The sequence below is a fragment of the Physeter macrocephalus genome, chromosome 14, assembly GCF_002837175.3.
Source record: "Physeter macrocephalus isolate SW-GA chromosome 14, ASM283717v5, whole genome shotgun sequence".
Taxonomy (NCBI): Eukaryota; Metazoa; Chordata; class Mammalia; order Artiodactyla; family Physeteridae; genus Physeter; species Physeter macrocephalus.
The window spans coordinates 126,978,715-126,998,865 of record NC_041227.1 but is presented as its reverse complement, the minus strand read 5'-3'; the positions used below and the strand labels follow the sequence as shown (position 1 = coordinate 126,998,865).

The window sequence follows — 20,151 nt, the reverse complement described above, 5'->3', positions numbered from 1 at the left end:
GGGAGAGGCCACAGCGGTGAGAGGCCCGCGTACCGTAAAAAAAAAAAAAAAAAAAAAAAAAAAGAAAAGAATAGTCCAATTTCTTGCTCTGTCTGTGTGTGTGTGTGTGTGTGTGTTGCATATCAAAAGGCTTGATTTGTTAAATGCTGTAATTTTCATTAATCCTTTTTTGGAATCTCTTCTTTGTGTAAAGTACTAAGAGGCTCAGAAAACAGAAGTGGGCTAGACTTCTCGGGTCTCAGGGCAGCACAGGAAAACAGAAGGATGACGGGAACACACAGGGCTCAGGGCAAAGTGAATCAGCACTTCTGGCTCTCTCCTCCCTAACAGGCAGCACGTATAATACTCAACCTGCGCCTTGGAACACGAATGGAGAGACAGGCTGTTCTATGGTTAGTGCTCGCCTATAATGAAGTGCTGTTAACGCTTGGCTTGCCTGCCGTGGTCCTTTGAAACACACACGTTCTGCCAGCTTCTGGAAATGTCTGCGAGAAGGTCGCTGTGGTGTGAGACGGATGAGCATGGTGACCTCCTGACCTTCCTGAGGCCTTGGGAGCTGGGGTCATCTTCAGCGTGAAGCTCACACATTCAAGCTCAAGGCCACGTGTGCCCCTCAAAGTCAAATATTAGAAGTTGGCAGGCGTATTCCTACTCCTCCTCAGCACAGGGGCAAGGGCCGCCAGGGACGGTTCTGTCCTTGCCTGGGGCGGCCCTTGGGAAGGAGGAGGAGGCAGAAGGTGGTGGTGGTGACGGGGAGGCCGGAGGGGGATGGGTACTCCCCGGCAAGCTCATCAGTTTGGCTCCCGGGGCCTCAGCATCCTGTTCCCCGTCGTGCTCCTGGGTCAGCAGTTTGGGCAGCTTCCACTGCCTTCTCGAAGCCATTCTTGCCCTGCCCTGCCCTGCCCTGCGTGGTCAGCACCCTCTGAGTCATGGGTCATGGTCTGGCGGACAGAAGTTTGGGGATTCCTATGGACAGACGTGGGTTCTTACAAGTGAGTTATCTCATCTTTCTGGGTTGTGAGGAGTAGAAGTGAACGCATGTGCGTGATGTGTGTTGAGGAAACGGGAGAGTAAGTGATGGACCAGCCCATTCACGTCTCTGATCTCATTTTAAGCCTCCCGTGGAGGGGGCGGGGCAAGGGGTAGTGTTCCCATTTCACAGAAGGGGAAACTGACTGAACAAGGATACCCAGAGAGCCGGAATGCAGCTCGGGGCCGGGACACAAAGGCTGGACCCTCCTCACTGTCCTGTCCCCCTTGTCACAGTCAGGGGTCCCCCGGAGGCCGGCTCCCCTCACCACCCCCCCGCCCCACACTTTCAGTCCTGCCCCCTGGAGAGATCTCAGGTTATCACCTGTGGTTCAGCAGAGACGCTGGAAGCCAGCGCTGGGAGAAGGCTGCCCCCTTAGACCCCTGTCCCTTTGTGCATCCCTGGGCAGTTGGGAGGGGACTGTTTGTCCATGGTGCTGCCGGTGCTTTCCCTTCCAGGTGTGCGGACCACTGGCCTCTGCTTGAACCTAGTTTGAGATGTGACTTAGGTGACGTGCTCGTCTCACATGCTCGGTTGGATGGATTTAACATGCTCGCACCCTTTTAAGTTCTATCCCTTTCTTCTCCCTGGGGGTCGAGTTTGGCAAGCGGACAAGAGAGAGGCCTCGGTGCCCTGGCCTTCTCTGGATTGATCTCCAGTCCGGCTTCCCTTCCCCAGGAAGTGCGGTGGGCATGCGAGCCTGGGGCGATGGGGGCCCCGTGTGGTCCCTGCTTTCGTGAGGTCTTACAGTCTTTCTATGAAAAGGAGGGCACGCGGTGACACCTGGGCATAGGTGATCAAATACAGAGAGAGGCATCGCAGGGCACGGAGGTGAAGGAGGGGGCTCAGAGAGGCCGGAGGAAGGAGGGGGTCTTCTGAGAAGATGGCTGAGTATGGCTGTGAGAGAGTGAGGGGCAGGCATGGCGGAGGCTGAGGGTGAAGGAGTGACCTTGGGAGCCGTCCACGCCCCTGCCACTGTGGCTGCCCCATCCCTGTGACTCACCCTGAGCGGCTCGTGACCATCTCTTCTGCAGCGGGGCCAGGGGCAGCCCCAGGGGGACACTCCCCTTCTGAGCCCCCGCCCCCCCACCCCACCCCCCAACCACGGCTGCCGGGTGAGCTCCGCAGGCCCCGGTGCACCGGCTCTCCATCCCGGCTCCTCCTTGAGGGCGGAGAGAGTCTCTCCAGGTCCAGGTACCTGCGAGGAAGGACAGGGCCTGCGTGGAGCAGGGGCTCTGTGGACGGGAAACCTGGAGGCTCCCTCCAAGGGACAGTGAGGGCTCTCAGGCCCCTGGCTGGCATTGCCAGCCCTGTGCTCACCCACAGCTTCCTCTTCCTCTCTGTCTCAACCACTGCACGTCCAGACCCAAGCAGAACAGCGTGCTACGGCCGTCACGTTGGCTGTGGACGGCAGCCCTGGGGCTGTGGGATGCCTCGGAGCATGGCTGCTCAAGCCACCTGGGCCCCCAGAGGGTCAGGCCACGCTGGGGAAGCTTCCCTAGAGAAGGGCAGGAGGGCGAGGTGTGGGCGGCCCCGGGGAGTCCCACAGAGAGGCAGGCCAGGCCAGACGGGAGCTTCGGGGTCAGGCCGCGGATGCTGGTCTCACCCAGGCTCTGGCGGAAGGAGTCCTCCATCCGTCCATCCCCGCTGCCCTGCCCCTGACTGCTTCTCACTTGGAGTCCATCCCTTTGCGCTATGGATCTTGCAGGGATGAAGCCCCGAGCGGGTGCATTCCACCACCACGCAAGCACTTGGAGAGTAGCAGGTGCTCAGCGGATGTCGGCGGCCCCCTCCCGGCCATCGCCAACTAACCCAGCTGTCAAGTTCCCCTTCTCACCACCAGCCACAGGCACCCGCTTCTTCCTGCTTCTCAGCCCAGCCGCTTGGCCACAGTCGACCCACTGCAGTGGGTAAGGCACTGTGGGTGAGACACCCCCTCCCTGAGGCCCCCCTGGCTTTCCTTCAAGCTCCGGAGGAGGAAGAGGCGGAGCTGCTGGGGAGCTGCTGACCTTCCTGGGGTGGCGGCTCTTAGACTGTGCTGCCGCGCGGAGGGAAGTTCCGCCGAGCGGCCCCACCCTTCAGTCTTTTCTCGCCCCTCCCTACCGTTCTCGGGGTTCAATGCAGCTGCCGCCAGTCTGCCCAGGGAGCCCCCATCCATCACCACGCCACCCTTGCCCGCTGGTCTCTGAGCAAGTGCATCCACACTGGGAACAGGACCCCAAACTTGGTGAGAGGCTCTATGGTTGCAGGACGCCCCCCTTCCCCGAGAAAGAGGGTTCAGGCCTGCAGTTGGCAGGTTTCATCTTCCCCTACCTCATGTGCACTAATCGTCAGTAGAGCAGTGAGGCAAGTGCCACTTCCTTAATTTCCTGATGTCATGCGGTAATTTTGCATCATTTTATTTCTTGCTTAAGGCTCGTGGACAGGTTAAGGCGAGCAAGAGGGTGTGGCAGGGGTCACTTCCTCTGGCCCTTTTCCTCTTCGCCGTAGTTCAAGTGTTTCCCTATCTTTTCTTTCTAAAGACAAGTGCATCCCATAGACTATTTGTAAAGCATATGTCTCCCTAACAAATCCTATTTTCCTAACGCCTTTCATTAGAGGACAGACTTATTCCCTCGGGAAAAAAACTGGCTTGGGGATACCATTACCCCATATTCAGGTATTTTTATAATTATGATACTATTTACTCCTTCAAATTAGCTATTATTATTAGTTTTTAAAATAAATTTATTTATTTCATTTATTTATTTTCGTCTGCACTGGGTCTTCGTTGCTGCATGCGGGCTTTCTCCAGCTGCGGCGAGCGGGGGCTACTCTTCGTTGCGGTGCACCGGTTTCTCATTGTGGTGGCTTCTCTTGTTGCGGAGCACGGGCTCTAGGTGCGCGGGCTTCAGTAGTTGTGGCACATGGGCTCAGTAGTTGTGGCACACGGGCTCAGTAGTTATGGCACACGGGCTCAGTAGCTGTGGCACATGGGCTCAGTAGTTGTGGCACACGGGCTCAGTAGTTGTGGCACACGGGCCCTAGAGCACGGGCTCAGTAGTTGTGGCGCACGGGCTTAGTTGCTCTGCAGCATGTGGGACCTTCCCGGGCCAGGGCTCAAACCCGTGTCCCTGCATTGGCAGGCGGATTCTCAGCCACTGCGCCACCAGGGAAGCCCTAGCTATTATTATTGACATTTTACAGGAGTCACGGGGTTTGGTCGAGGTCACACCAGTGGTACGTGGACAAGCCACAACCTAGCCTCCTGCTTCTTCTCAGTCCGGTGCATCTGCCTCTTAACCTTGACATTCAAGACCTTGGCAATGACGTTTGGTGGCTGAGCTGAAAGACATACATTTCTGGAAACTTTAGAGCCAGAGCAGGAAGGGAAGGGCATTCTGGGGACCCCAGATGGTGGCGTTCGGGGTTACTATCTGCAAGCTCCCAGGTGACACACTAGTCCTCCCCACACGTTAGGACTAGTTTCCTATGCTCGTGTGGCCATTCTGTGCAAGCTGGGGCCACTTGTCCCAAGGAATACGTGTGTGTATGTTTAGAGTCTGAGCTCCCCGAAGGAGGGGTCCCTGCAGGCTTGCTGAGACCTGCTCTGTACTCAGCCCTGAGCTGGGTCCAGTGGGAGCTGCATGGGAAGGAAGGTCGCAGCCCGAGGACCTTCAGGCCAAGTGGAGGACGTGTGTCCAAGACGAGCAATCATTCAGGGGCTCTGGGGTCATCGTGCCAGCTTGGCGGTCCGGGTCTTGAGCCGGGGGCGCTCCTGGAGGGGCTGAGCCCCCGGGCAGTCGCTCTGTGGGTGCTGTCCAGGGCCTTTGCTCCTCCCCCAGGGCTCTCACCCTGACCACCCCGACTACGGGCACACCGAGGGAGTTACTGGCTGGACCAGGAGGGACCTTGACACTGTGGTTTGGGGGGGTGGGAGGGAAGGGGAGGTGAGCTGTGGGACCGGGGAGGGTCTCCTTACTGGAAATGCGTACAGAAACTGTAACACGGCCGGGGCGTCTCAGGCCCCGGCGGTGGCCTTGCTCCCTCAGCGAAGACCTCCATCTTTTCAGCAGCTCCAGGAACAGAACCAAAAAGACGCTGAACGAGGAAGCAGCGAAGCACGAGGCAAAGCAGAAGTGGGAGGCTGGAGGCCTGACCCTCCTCCTCGAGGGGGCACTGAAGCCTTGGGACCTGGCGCTGTTGCGGGCGACATCTGTGCTGGAGAGATGGCCTGGTGGTACCGGCTGCCCCTGGCTCTGCTGCTTCTCTGGGTCCCAGGTGAGGGGCTGCGGTGCGGGGGCGCAGCCCGGGGGAGGAGGGAGGGTGCGAGGGGGAGAGCTGCAGGGGAGGTGTCAGGAGACTCAGGATGGGACACCCTCTGTCCACCGCATAAGACACACATCCTCGGAGGGGTAGCGCTGAGGGTCTGTCTCCCCTTCTGCGTCCATCTGGCCTTAGATGAGCCACAGTGGGGCGAAGATGTGGGCCCGGAGGAGGGGCTTTGCAGGAGGTTTGGGGATGAATTATTACAGGAAGAAGGAGGGCGAGAGGCAGGCACACCAGAGTCAGTGGCAGGGTGACCACCAAGCGCACCCGGGGACATGTTCATTGTCAGGAGGCGCCCTGTGGTTCACGGGTCCCAGGGGGTGGAGGAAGCTTGGGGACCGGGCAGGGGCAGGCCTTGGACTCAGGGTCATGGAGGTGAATGACTGTCCAGGGCGGCTCGAGGGGCAGGGACCTGAGGACTAGGGGGCCAGTGGTCTCCAAGGAAGGGAGATGGGACTCCCATCCCATGGGGAGAGTGGGGCAGAGCAGCTGTGGGACAGAAGGGGGAGGCTTGCTCCGGGGAGAAGAGGGCGTCCTTGCACTTATTTCTCTCCTAAGCCTCCAGGAGCTTTCAGGGCTCTCTTCAGATTGCTCCTGCAGTCTTGCTGGGTTTGTTCCTGGCATTTTCAATTTGGGGGTTGTTTTGCTTGTAAATTGATGTTTTCTTCAATTCTATTTGCCAACTAGTTGTCGACAGGAGAGCTGTGAGTTTTTGTGTATTAATTTTGAAACCGGTCATCCTCTCACCACTCGTCTTTAAAAAATATTTATTTGGTTGTGCTGGGTCTTAGTTGCGGCCGGCAGGCTCCTTAGTTGCGGCTCACCGGCTCCTTAGTTGCGGCCCACCGGCTTCTTAGTTGCGGCATGCAAACTCTTCGTTGCAGCATACATGTGGGATCTAGTTCCCTGACCAGGGATCAAACCTGGGCCCCCTGCATTGGGAGTGGGGAGTCTTAACTTCCCCACCAGGGAAGCCCCGGGATCTGCCTGCATGGAGGGTTCGCTGTTTCTCTGGTTTTCTCTCTCGTTGGTCACGGGCTGGTCTGGCCAGAATGATGCCCAGGACAGAGGCGGCAGCAGTCATGCCCGCCTTGTCCCTGATTGGGCAGGTGTCCAGAGTTTCCGTAAAGTGTAAAGAAGGCACCCGCTTGTGTTTTGAAAAAGAGCAGCATCAGGTGTCGGACGCTTTTTCATTATCTACAGAGACGATTACAGGCCATATAACCTCATTTTATTGCGCTTTGCTTTACTGCTTCATTGACACTGCAGGGGTCTTTTTGTTTGTTTTGGTTTGTTTATCTGTATTTGTTTTATTTTTACAAATTGAATGTTTGTGGCAACCTGCATGGAGCAAGTCTATGGGCTCCATTTTTCCAACAGCTTTTGCCCACTACGTGTCTCTGTCACATTTTGGTAATTCTTGCAATATTTCAGACCCTCCACCAGCAAAAAAGATTGCAAGCCACTGAAGGCTCAGACGATGGGTAGCATTTTTTAGCGAAGTATTTCTTAATTCAGGTATATGTACCTTGTTTTTTTTAAGACGTAATATTATTGCACACGTAAAAGACCATAATATAGTGTAAACATAACTTTTATAAACCAAAAACTTCACGTGACTTGCTTTACTGTGATATTCGCTTTACTACGGTGGTCTGGAACCAAACCTGCAATATTGTCTAAGTATGCCTGTAATTTTTTTCTCCTTTGAACTATTCAAGTGGCGAATTATATTAAGATATTTGGCTGGATTTTAGTCTTGAGGTATTATACTGACTTCATGATAAGAATTAGGGAGGTTTTCCTGTTTCTTTACCCTCTGCAAATGTTTAAGTAAAATTGGGATTATCTGGTCCTTGAAGGTTTTGAGAGAGCTAACTTGTGAAACTGTCTGGGTTTTGCTCCTCTTTTTTTGGAAAGGAAAGAAAAAGGAACTTCCTTTTTTTCCCTTCCCCCCAGCTTTACTGAGGTATAATTAACAAATAAAGATTGTGTATATTTATGGTGTATAATTACGGTGATGTTTTGATACCGTATACACTGTGAAATAATTATATCGCCTCACATAGTTATCATTGGGAAAGGACCCCTTGATAACACTTACCAGTATTGGTCTACATTAAAAAAATCTTTTCTGGGCTAATACTGGTGATTTATACTTTCCTAGAAAATCACCAGTTTTGCCCAAGTTTACAAATGCTTTTGTAGAGACTTGCAAATTACCCCGGGCTATTTTCTTTTTAATTGTGTCCGTGTGTCTTCTCCTTTTTTTCTTGATCTGGCTACGCACAAGAATGTCTATTTTGTTGTTTGTTTCTCCCAAAAGAAAAATCAGCTTTTCAGTGTAGGTACTAGTTCCATGGTTTTTCTTTTCCTAATTTACTAACTTCTGCTCTGGCTTTACTCTGTTCTGCTGGGTTGGGTGTGTACGCATGTGCTCCTCTCTCGACTTCTTGTGCTGGATGATTCACTCGTTTATCTGGGATTTAGTGGGATGAGCCTTTGCGCTTCTAAAGTAAAACATTAGGACGAAAAGGAGCATCCTGTTCGAAGAGATAGAGACAGACAGATAGACAGACAGAGAGGGACAGACAGACAGGGAGAGAGAGACAGAGAGAAATAATGGGAGACAGAGACAGAGACCCACAGAGAGACAGAGAAATAGACAGAGACAGAAAAAAAGAGACAGTGAGAGACAGAGAGACAGAGTGAGAGAGACAGATGGGGAGAGAGAAGGACAGACAGAGAGACAGAGACACAGGGAGAGAAATAAAGAGAGACGGAGAGGTAGAGCAAAGGGAAGGTAGACCCTGGAGACAGATGGTTGGTCACTGTGGGTGGCGGTGATGGGGTGACCCAGACCAGGGAGGGGAGGCGAGAGCCAGGCAGAGAAAGGTGACCATTCACAGTCAAGGAGAGGCAGGGAATCGAGTCTGGATGTGGGGACCAGGAGCAGCATCTTAAATGAAGGGAGGGCTGGGGCAGACATTTATCTATAAAGCACTTGGTATGTGTCAATTTTACTGATTTTTGTTTCTCTAGAAAATCACACGTTCATCCAGATTTACGCACTTATCTGTAGAGAATTTCTGCAAAGGACCGTCACTGATTCTTTTAATTTTCTCTGTCTCTGTGATTATTTTATCTTTTCATGTCTTCATTCAGCTGGACAGAGGGTTATCTATTTTTATTAGATTGAATTTTCTGAAATTCCTTTTTTCTTCGTCAAAAAGAGTAGAATGTCAGCAATTTCGTATGGTTCAACCTAATATTATTTGCCAGGCATTTTACACCCATTATCTCATTCAACACCCCCAAATGTCATGTGAGGCTTACCAGTCATCACCACATGGCAGATTAGGCATCTGAAGCTCAGAGAGGTTAAGTTACTTGCCGCCAGAACACACAGCAGATATGTCTTAGTACCGACAAAACCCAGATTCTTCTGCTGCCCCTTTCCACTTCACCGTGGCAATGGCTACAGAGCATCTCAGGAAACGTCACACCTGTGACGGGGCTAGGAAAGGCTTCTCTGAAGGGCGTCTGCCACCCAGGCCAGGAGAGGACGTCCTGATGGGCCCCCGGGAGTGGGAGGTTGGGAGTTTGCAGTCAGCTTTGGACACCTGTGGACGGAGAGCCGCATGGGGTGGGAGAGGTGCTCACACCCAAGTGTTTGTTGAGGGCCTACTATGTGTTGGGCACTTGTAGACATTGAAGATATAAGAAGAAGGCCCCTGGAGTTTACATTCCAGGGTCTTCAAGTGATTTAAACCTGAACCTGAAAAAGCAAGTGAAGTTAAAGAGTTCTAACTCTAGCAAAAGAGAGCAAGCCACCCCTCCCCCACCACTCTGGGGGCCTGATCACAGACGTACAGGGGTGGTGAGGAGTGGTACCCAAAAGCATCAGGGAGGGGGTCGTGTCCTCGGCTTGGTGGCTAGCATTAACGTCACATGCATCATCTTAATCCCCCAACTCCCCTTAGCTGAGGACTCTCTGGGAAAATGGCAGACATAAAATCTTAGAAACAAAACATGAGCTTCCAAAAAAAAAAACAAACAAACACTAGCTTCCCTTGAAAATTAAGCCTACAGGAGCTGGGCAAACTGAAGTAGGACCCAGGATGAAATGAAGGTTGTCATCAGTAAACTTTCTGTGTGTGCGAAGGATTTTTTTTTAATCCACAAAGTTTACCACGTGTATCCAGTCTTTTTCTGTGAAATATTTGGCAGCCCTTTCTTGGCCTTGGTGCATATTCCCTTGCGGGAAACAGACTGCTGTGAGTGGTTCTTCAGGTAACTGAGGTGCTCAGGGCTCAGGGTGCGATGCCCTCCCTCGGGAAGAGCCGGGTGCTTGGAGGCGAGTTCGTATTGTCCAGACCAGTTCAGAAGTGGGAGGGCCCTGGCTGGTGAGGGGTGGGAAGGGCAGAGGAAAGGAGGTTGGAATCTGGAGGAAGGAGCTGCTGTGATCAAAATCTTAGGGGAGACAGCATGGACGGGGGAGGACCCTCTGGCTGATGGGAGGTGGCTGGCGTGAGATGGGAGGACACCGGGGGCTGACCCCCAGGGCGCCCCTGACCCAAGCCCACCTAATGAACAGCCAGACTCGGTTGTGTTTTCCAGGCTGTTTGTCCCTGAGTGGCCCCAGCAGAGTGACAGGCACAGTGGGGGGATCCCTGAGCGTGGAGTGTCGGTACGCGGAGAAATACAAAGACAATAGCAAATACTGGTGCGGAGCCCCATGTTTGTTACCGTGGAAGATTGTGGAGACCAAAGAGTCAGAGAGAGAAGTGATGAGGGGCCACGTGTCCATCAGGGACCATCCTGCAAACCTCACCTTCACAGTGACCCTGGAGAGCCTCAGAGAGGACGATGCAGGAACGTACATGTGTGGGATCATGGTACCATTTTCACTTGACCCCACCGTCCAGGTTGTGGTGTCTGTGTTCCCAGGTGAGCCGTGCACACCCCTTCCCCCTGTACCAGCAACAGGGTTACCTGAAGAGTGTCAGCTCAGAAGAGCCAAGGCAGAAATCTGATCAGAGACCAAACTGTGTGTGTGTGTGTGTGTGTGTGTGTGTGTGTGTGTGAGAGAGAGAGAGAGAGAGAGAGACAGAGAGAGAGAGAGAGGGGAGAGTCAGGGCGCTGGCACCTCTCCTCAGTCTTGAGCGATGGGAAGGTGTCTGTCAGGGGAAGGGGAGGCCGAGAGAGTGAGAGTGCAAAGGAGAGAGGAGGGCGTGCTGGGGGCAGCCCCACAGGAGGTGGGGAGCTGAGTGGAGAGGCGGGACGGGGTGGGGAGAGGACGAGCCTGGGAGTGGGAGTGACCGTGGGCCCTCCAAAGGCCCTGACCTCATCAGCAGGATGGAATCGGGACCGTTGGGGACCTGTGTCCTGTTTGGAAACGCTCACTCCGCCCTGGGAGGGTCCCGGGGAGACTTTGGCTGCAGGGTCCTCCATGCTGCCCTCTTCCTGAGTGAGCATTTTGTGTGCGATCAAGCAAAAAAGTTATTGGCGAGTGGTGGGAGAGTCAGAGAGCGCTCCCTGGGTCTGATTTGTGTTTCTGCACCAGCACCGGTGTCCACCCGCCCTACGACTGCGGCCGAGACCTCGACGATCACAATCAATATTTCAACGATGTCATTCACCACCCTGGCCATGGCGAGTCCCACCTACAGCGCCAGCGACGCGGAGGAAGCCATGCAGGGGTGGGGGTAAGGCGCCCTAGTCCCCATGTCTCGGAGGTAGGCTTCCTCTTGTCCATGTGGGGTCGGGAGCCCCATCCCTTTGGCCGGGGACCTCTGGCTCCCTTTGCACCCAGGCTGGAAGCCAGTCTGCATCTCCTAGCTTGGGTTGTAGGGGTCAGGGTGACCCTGGCCTGGGCTCTGAGAGAAGGCTCAGGCCGGGCAGAAGCTGGGGGGTGGATGAGGGAAAGTAAATTTAATGAGAGCTGATGATATCCTACCAGGCACGTACTAAATGCCTCACATGAATGTTCTCATTTGTTACTCACAGCCTTTACCATTATTACCCTCGTTTTACAGACCAGTAAACCAAAGCTCTGAGAGGTTAAATGATTGGCTGGGTCATGCAGCCACAGAGGCAGGCTAGGCTCCCAAGCCAAGTTTGTGAGGCTCCAAAGTCTTAGATTCTTTCTTCTAAATTCGTGATTCTCGATCCTTTTTTGCGGGGGAGGCCAAAAACCCCAGGAGAATCTGACAACATGTGTAGATTCTCTCCCCAGAGAATACATACTGTCAGAAACCATTTCTGGGGTTCACAGACTCTCTATTCTGACACCACCTGGTGCCCTGCCAGGTGATTCCGGCACTGACCACCTGGAGTTAGCACAGACCCCAGCGTCCCATAAGACTCCTAAGGCTCAGTCCCATAAGACGGCCTGACTTCAGAAATGCCAGAGCACTTTGGGGGTTCCCCAGGTCGTCACATTTCTGATCAGTTGGATCCAAATTTGGGGCTTCCCATGGGAAGTGCTGTACTTACAGTTTTATCATAAAGGATAAATGTCAGGACCAGCCAACGGAGAGACACTCAGGGCGAGGTCTGGGAGGGTCCTGAATGCGGAGTTTCCGTGCCCTTTCCCAGTGGAGTCGGGGGGCATCACCCTCCCAGGACACTGATGTGTTCACCAGCCAGGACGCTCCTCCAAGCCTTAGTGTTCACGGTTTTTATTTGGGTTTCATGACACAGGCATGACTGACTGAGTCACCGTCGTCACGACTGACCTCAACCCCCAGTCCCCCTTCACCTCCCTGAAGGTCAGGCTGGCTCAGAGCCCCAAATCTCTGATCACGTGGTCGGTCCTTCTGGCGGCCGGCTTCCATCCTGGGTCATGCCATCTCTCAGCAAAAACTCAGGCAGATCTAAGGGGCTCGTGAATAACAAACGTACTCCTACTACTAGGAAAATCCCAAGGATTTAGAGCCTTCCTTCCAGGAACCAGGGGCAAAGGCCAGTCAGGTTCTTTATTACATGACACCCCCAAGGCCCCTCCACTGGCTTCCTGACAACCCAAGTGACAATCCTAATAACAGGCAAGGTGAAATTCAGGCCCCAACTATGCCACTTCCAGAAACTGGCTCTGCAGATGCCCACCTGGAGGACAGAGCTGGGTTTTGTATGGCTGAAGCCTATGCAATTTATAGGGGGCAGCGGAGTGCAGCTTTACGAAAAAGACTAGAACATTGCGGGTGCAAACTAGGCATTAAAGAAGGGGCCCAAGCAAGTGAGGGACCAGAAACTCCGAGTTATGTCAGCTTCCCAGGAACTCAGCTGCTGCTTGTCCAAGTGTGGAATGGTATAGTTACAAGGTGATCTTTTGCAGCCATGTTTGTAATTGCAATAGACTGGGAGAAATGCCCATAGAGAGGGAAGAGTTAAATAATTTATGGTCCGTCCACGCAATGGAATACTATGCAGCTGTAAAAAAAAAAAAAAACAACGAAACAAAACAAAACAAAAAAAACACCCCGAAGGACTTCTTCATGTTCTGACGTGGAAAGCTCTCCAAGATGCATTGTTAAGTAAAAAAACTAGTGTTTATACTCTGCCTCTTTTGGGTGAAAAAAGGACATATATAAAGATAATGTACATTCGTATTTCCTTGTATCTGAACAAAGAGCCTCTGGAAGGTTCTTAGGTATACCGTGTGTGTGTCTGTGGGGGGATTTAGGTAGATGGGGGATGTGTGTAGAAAGGAGACTCTATACCATCTACATTTTTTCCATGGGACCTTATCTATCTATTGAACAAGAGAGGGAAGGCTGACGCCCCACCTCACCCTCTCTCCCCTCAGGCTCCAAGTGCCGCTGGCCTTGTTAGCACTTCTGCTGCTTCTTTTGGGGGGCATCTCACTGCTGGCCTGGAGAATGGTTCAGAGACGGATCAAAGGTGAGTGAGTTCCTTACACCTGCCGCCCCAGGGTAGGCAGGCCCCGCCCACAGCCTCTGGTCTTCGAGGCTCTGTGTCCTGGTTCCCAGCATGGTCCTCAGATGCATCCCCTGAGACCACATATCCCGGGTGATCCTAGAGGGCAGACCCCAGAGGCGGTGTCCTGGCATGGCGGATCCAGGCTGTGGGAGATGGCTCCCCGAAAAGAGGCATTTCCCACAGCGGGGCCTGGGGCGGGTGCTCGTGAAGCAGTGTCCCTCTTCCGTCTAAACCCTTCTGTGACCTCCCACACTCTCCAAAGTCCAGGTCACCACGGGACACTGAAGGCCCTCTGCAATCTGCCTATCCTTACACTCTGGAAGGCAGATGTTTCCCAACTTCTGCGTTTGCTCTGGGCGCCTGGGGTACCCCCCTGCCTCTCTGTGGCTCACTCCTGCTGGGTCCTAAACACTGCTCTCAGATTTCCTTTCCTCTGGGACCTTTTCTTGGCCCCCAAGGAGCAGCGTAGGGGCCCTTTCCGGGTGGACCTCGGTTCCTCCACCACCATAGGCCTTTTCACACCAGATTGTCACACCTGCTTCCATGCCTGCCTGCCCACCAGCCCGTGCGACCCCTTAAGATCAGGGAGCCTGACTCAAGAAAGTACAGTGTTTGTTGAATGAATGTATTATTTAATATCGTCACATTGGTCACCCCAGGGAGCTCCAGGCATCTTGTGGTCCAGTCGCTCTTCTCTGAGCTCAGATTAAAAGAGAGAACGTAGGGTGCACCCGGCATCCTGTCCAGCGCTCAGTAAGTAGGTGCTCAATAAACAGTTGAGCAAATTAAATTAACAGAAGAACAGAGGAACCAGTGAAACTGTGGTCTTGTTGCTGGCTGGAGGCCCAACTGTCACCTGGAGGAGAGCAGGTTTCTGCCTGAGATGGAATGTGAGCCTTAAGTTTGCTTACTGTGCTGAGAGTTCTTGATCCCACGTTCACAGGGTTCTGGGGGGACGTTCGTTCCTAGTTACCACTGCTGAGCCTTTCAGGGTTGCCCTGCTCCATAGCTGCAGTGCTAACTGGGAGTTGGTACTTTCTGGGGGCCGGGTGGCGGGGACCCTGCATTACTCTCTCACCTCCAGCATCCCCGTGGGGTTCAGCCTCTCCCCCCGCAGCACAGCTCAGGCCTTTAGGAGAGAAATCAGCCTCAGCATATGTGTCCTGGGTGGATGGAAAGAAAACCACTTCCTCTTCCCCATCTGCTGCTCCCATATCATTTTTGGGAACCCTCCCCCTAAACTTCAGCCCATAGTGCTTACCACATGGGGATTTTCCCAGCCAGGATTGCTTCAGATCTGTGGCTCCCAGCCATCTCCACGGTGCCCTTTCACCTAAAAAGCACCGCCACCCCGCTTAAAAAAGGGATGTGTGATCGCTGTAGAAAATTGGAAAAGTAGGGCTTCCCTGGTGGCGCAGTGGTCGAGAATCTGCCTGCCAATGCAGGGGACACGGGTTCGAGCCCCGGTCCGGGAAGATCCCACGTGCCGCGGAGCGGCTGGGCCCGTGAGCCATGGCCGCTGAGCCTGCGCGTCCGGAGCCTGTGCTCCGCAACAAGAGAGGCAGCGACAGTGAGAGGCCCGCGCACCGCGATGAAGAGTGGCCCCCGCTTGCCACAACTAGAGAAAGCCCGCACGCAGAAAAGAAGACCCAACACAGCAAAAAAAAATAGTTAATTAATTAATTAATAAGATTGACTATTAAAAAAAAATTGGAAAAGTAAGTAAAGCACAAAGAAGGAAATGAATTCACCCTAATAAATAAACACGGAAGCTCGCACCACCTCGAGAAAACCAACCACGGGCATCTGAGTCACGTCCTTGCAGTTCCTTGCATATCTGACTTCTTAAAATGTTTGCATCATACTGTAATTCCACCTTTAAACCTTAACATATTGTATGATTTTCCCCGCTAATAATGTTCTTCTGAAAATCCCTGACTCAGAGTTGACTTGTGCGGGTGGATTACACCCTGTTACGCGATCTTTGTTTAACAGGAGAAAGGTTTTCTGTTCAAGTCGCCTGACCGTCCCTCCCCTGCTTTGCGTCTCAGCTCCCGTCTCCTGGCTGCATCTGGGGTTGTCTTCCCAGGGTCCTTACCCCTCCCGCCTCAGCCTGATGCCTGCCCTACCACCCACTCATGGTATTTCCCCTCAGTCCACTCTTGTTCGCTCATTCATTCACTCATCCACTCACACAGCAAAGCCGTCCTGAGCACCTATTGTGTACCAGGGCCTGTGCCGGGCTCTTGGGGACACTGTCATGACCAGGGTAGCCTGGGTCCACCTTCAGGGTGCTTCCCGTCCAGCTGGCTGCCACCCAACTCTTTCAATGCCAACTTCCCTCCCCAGGAATGGACTCCCATCCCTTCCTCACCAGACCCCTTCCTCCTTATCATCAAATCACCCATCTCAGCTGAAGGGACGGAGGGTAGTGGGGCACCCGCCTGCAGCATTTGGAACAAAATGTGTTCATATCTCAGAGCCCCTGGTTGCATGTTCGGCTGAGTCAACTGCTGGGGCTTAGCACACGCTTCTGTCATACATGCCCTTGTGTCTCCTGAAGGTGGGTATCTCACCTTTGACTTTGGGGCTCCCTTCCTGAGGCTGGACAGTGTCTCCCCGCAGCATTTAGTGGACTGGGCTCTGGAGTTGCCTGGCGGTGCACCTAGACCTCGGGCATTCTGGCTGTGTGTGCATCGCCTGCTCCCCATCGGCTCCTGGGGCCCCAGGTCGAAAGGGCCAGGGGTGCAGAGTTTTGCTCAGAGGCGGGACACCTGCAGAGCCACGCTGCAGGAGCCAGAAACAAAAGGTAGTGTGACCTGAGCTGCGATCCCTCAGAGCTGACAGGGCCTCGTGTCTGGGAGGGACGGACTCCCAGGCCAGGGGGTCAGAGCAGGTGACCCTTGTGACCCTTGTGACTTTGTATAGTTTGATGTGGCTCTAGGTCTCCGCAAGGACACTGCCTTTTATTTTATTATTTTATTTAAAAAAATTTAGGGCTTGTTAAAACACAGTTAGCTGGACTTCATCCCCAACGTTGATAATTTAGTACACCAGCAGCATAAATTTTTTTTTTCTTTTATTTATTTTTGGCTGAGTTGGGTATTTGTTACTGTGTGCGGGCTTTCTCTCATTGCGGTGAGCCGGGGCTACTCTTCTCTGCGGTGCGCCGGCTTCTCATTGCGGTGGCTTGTCTTGCTGCGGAGCACGGGCTCTACGCGTGCAGGCTTCATTAGTTGCGGCTCACGGGCTCTAGCGCGCAGGCTCAGTAGTTGTGGTGCACGGGCTTAGTTGCTCCGCGGCATGTGGGATCTTCCCGGACCAGGGATCGAACCTGCGTCCCCTGCATTGGCAGGTGGATTCTTAACCACTGCACCACCAGGGAAGCCCCCTCCCATAAAATTTGCCATCTTAACCATTTCTAAGTTTACAGTTCAGTAGTGTCATGTATATTTACATTGTTGCAAAAGAGACTTCTAGAACTTTTTCATCATACAGACACTTCCTTTTAAATGAGTGTCCTTCCCTTCTTCTCTCCCACCTGGGAACTTTTTTGTTGTTTTTGGCCATGCCACGCGGCATGCGGGATCTTAGTTCCCTGACCGGGGATCGAACCCACGCCACCTGCACTGGAAGCGTGGAGTCCTAACCACTGGACCGCAGGGGAAGTCCCTGGGGAACATTTTTATGAGTGACTGTTTGGAGAACTACCTCTGTTTGGCCCCTCTCCCCAAGCTGGAGCCTTCCTGCTCATTCGTTTGTTCATTCATGTCCTCTTTCGCTAATTCACCCATTCAACAAACCCTTGAGTTCCTACCATGCTACCGGCCTGAAGCGATAGGCCCCCAGGGCTGAAGTCTCTCGGGAAAGGCCTTCCTCCGGGTGGACCATAGGGATCCCCATCCCTGCCTCGCGCTGGGATTGGACCTCCTTTCTCTTCTCTTGTCTCTTTAGCTGGTGAGAATCCAGAGCCTCCCCAGAACCCCAGTCGGGTAAGAAAGGCTACTGCAGGTGGTGTGTCTGGGTAGTTGGGGGGAGCACAGAGGATGTTTGGGGCCTGAAGTGTCCCATCCGCCAGTGGAGGTCTGTGTGGATCACACAGGATGGAGCGAGGTGCTTACCCCAAGCAGGAAGAAGAATGCCTGGGAGATCTGGTCACTGGGTCATCATGAACTCTAGCCAGTCTCTTCCCACCCCAGGGAAAGTGGAGGGAGGGAGGGTCCTCCCAGCCCAGCTGTTGACCTGACCATTCAAATACTCCCCAGAGAGGACCAGAGCGTGGGAAGTGGGAGGCCTAGTGGGAAGACTGGGACACTCAGAGCAGAGAGGGAAAGGGGAGATGCTTGCAGAGAAGGAGGGACAGGGGGCCCTCTGGGCTGGCCCATGGAGGGCTCTGTGGACACCCACCAAGCCCTCACACCTCCTGCCCACCCTAGGCTGCTGAGCAAAGTGAGCCCTGCTATGAGAATCTAGAGCTGCACGTGTGGCCCCTTCTGGAACAGCCCGTTCGACCCACACAGGCGGAGGTGGGAGACAGCACCTTGGTGAGTGCAAGGGCCCAGCTCCTGTCACAGGGACCCCGGGCTATGATAGAGGCATCACCTTGTGGGGTGGCAGCAGGCGGAGAGGGGAGTGAGGGGATCCACAGTGTTTCTCTAGGACAAGGACACGGAGAAAACGGGGCAAGTGTAGATTTGGCCAAAGGCGGTCGTCCTTGTAGCTGGGGGTGAGGGGGTGGGGTGGGAGATGAAGGAGCTATTGAAATGGCCAGTGATAATCAGTAGTCAATAAGTACAGCATTTATTAGGCACCGAGTATGTACCATACACCCAATGCTAAAGGCTATGATTTCTCACTGTTTTGGTCCTATGATCTCTTTGGTATGAACTCTGCTTTTCAGATTTTCATCCGTTGACCCTGTAGGTCAACCCTTCGGTGCAGCCATTGTAAAGTAGAATAATGGAAGAGGTCGCCTCCCAACCGCACCCGGCCCAGGGTCGTAAGCCACCCATTAGTGGAACAGTTTAGGCAGAGGCTGAGGGATCAGTTGTTAGAGAAGATGAGGGGGAGATTTAAGCATCAGACACGTGGCCCTGAGACTAACAACATCCTTGTTTTTCTAACTTGGTGACTAATGACCTCAAAGTAGACCCCAGGGAATCCCCCGGCTCTGAGGCCTGGGACTTTGTGCTGTGTCTTGACCAGGTCGGGCGGAGCAGGTGTGTGGACAGGATCTTGGAGACCAGCCCTTGCAAGAGAAAGAGGCCAGGGCAGTGGAGAAGGGCGGAGCCACCTCCCCCCAGTGGAACCTCTCTGAGGCCCTGTCTGGTGTCTCCCAGACTCCACCCTAAGCTGGGGGTTCCTGCTTCCCCTGCCTCTCCTGAGCCTCTGGTCTCTGTCTCTGCAGGGGCTCCCCAGTGAAAACCTTCACTACACCTCAGTGGTATTTGATTCCCGAAGCCAGGATTCTAAGATGGACAGAATTCCCTCCCAGAAGCCCCAGACGCAGGAGTCAGTGTACAGCGTGGTTAAGAAGACATAAGCTTGTGTCTCCAGCCTTGCCAACTGGAGGGCTCTGCGGGTCACAGGAGGCCCAGGGCTCAGCCCCCACCCACGTCTGCCTCCACCTGCTCCCCTTGATGTTGATCGACAAGGCAGCAGGGCTCCCCAGGACTGTCCGTCTTGTGCCATCAGCCAGGCTGGCTTCATTGAGGACGACCGGGAATGGGGTTCTGGATGGACCTGTGGGAAACCTTCCATCCTACTGGCTCTCGATGCATCTTTCCCGTCTTCTCTGCTTCATCCCAGCTCTGTGTGTGGAGGGCAGGAGCTCAGCCCCATGTGACTCCAGGAAAAGATGTGGCTCATGTAGGGTGGTACCTTCGAATAGTTTTGTAAATCACAGCCCCATGGAAATGTCTGGGATTGCTGGGGAGTGGGGAGAACTGATGGAGACCCAGAAGAATACAAAGGCACTGAAGGCTGGGTCCCCCTCATCTTACAGACAAGGAGACTAAGACCCAGAGAGAAGAGAGTCTTGCCCATGGCTCCAGAACTAGCGGCACGTTTCTCTGGACTCTTAGGTTTACTGTTAATATAAGAGATATTAATAAAGTTTAAAGTATCTTAAGAGAGAAGAAAAAATTAAAAGAAGAATCCTTTCTTTTGAAGGCTGAAAAATATTCCATTTATGTATATATCGCATTATGCTTATCCATTCATCTGTCAGTAGATACTTGGGTTGCTTCTATGTTTTAGCTCTTGTGAAAAATGCTGTTATGAGCATGGTGTACGAGTATCTCTTTGAGACCCTGCTTTCAATTCTTTGGGGTATATATCCAGAAGTGGAATTGCTAAATCATACGATAATCTATTTTTAATTTTTGAGAAACTGCAATACTGTTATCTGCAGCAGCTGTACCATTTTACATTCTCACCAACAGTGCACAAGGTTTCCAATTTCTCCACATCCTTTTCAACACTTGGTTTTTTCTCTTGTTTTTTGTTTGTTTGTTTTAATAGTAGCTATCCTAATGGATGTGAGGTGGTAACTCACTGCAATTTTGATTTGCATTTCCCAAGTGATTAATGATGTTGAATATCTTTTCATGTGCTTATTGGCCATTTGTATATCTTCTTTGAAGAAATGTCTATTCAAGCCTTTTGCCCATTTTCAAACTGATTTTTTTGTAGTTGTTGGGTTTTAGTTGTCTACATATTCTGGATATTAATCCTTGCAGATATGTGATTTGCAAATATTTTCTCTCATTCTGTGGGTTGCCTTTTTACTCTGTTGATAGTGTCTTTAGAGCACAAAACTTCAAAATTTTCATGAAGTCCAATTTGTCCATTTTTTCTTTTGTTGCCTG

At 52.9% G+C, this 20,151-nt stretch overlaps 1 protein-coding gene across 1 annotated transcript; it reads left to right on the top strand.

The window, feature by feature from the left end:
• The first annotated feature begins 5,238 nt into the window (after positions 1-5,238).
• On the top strand, positions 5,239-19,338 carry CD300A (CD300a molecule). Its single transcript, XM_024130520.2, has 7 exons — positions 5,239-5,290; positions 9,959-10,288; positions 10,905-11,046; positions 13,149-13,243; positions 17,237-17,274; positions 17,719-17,826; positions 18,690-19,338. Exons 1-7 carry the CDS (start codon positions 5,239-5,241, stop codon positions 18,822-18,824), a joined length of 900 nt encoding a protein of 299 aa, XP_023986288.1. The 3' UTR covers positions 18,825-19,338.
• The last annotated feature ends 813 nt before the right edge of the window (positions 19,339-20,151 follow it).

Excerpts from the sequence above, each read along its gene's own strand:
- CD300A (XM_024130520.2), top strand. The coding sequence starts at position 5,239 with ATGGCCTGGTGGTACCGGCTGCCCCTGGCTCTGCTGCTTCTCTGGGTC. Across the intron at positions 5,291-9,958 it reads GCTGCTTCTCTGGGTCCCAG|GCTGTTTGTCCCTGAGTGGC; the intron begins GTGAGGGGCTGC and ends TGTGTTTTCCAG. Across the intron at positions 13,244-17,236 it reads GGTTCAGAGACGGATCAAAG|CTGGTGAGAATCCAGAGCCT; the intron begins GTGAGTGAGTTC and ends TTGTCTCTTTAG.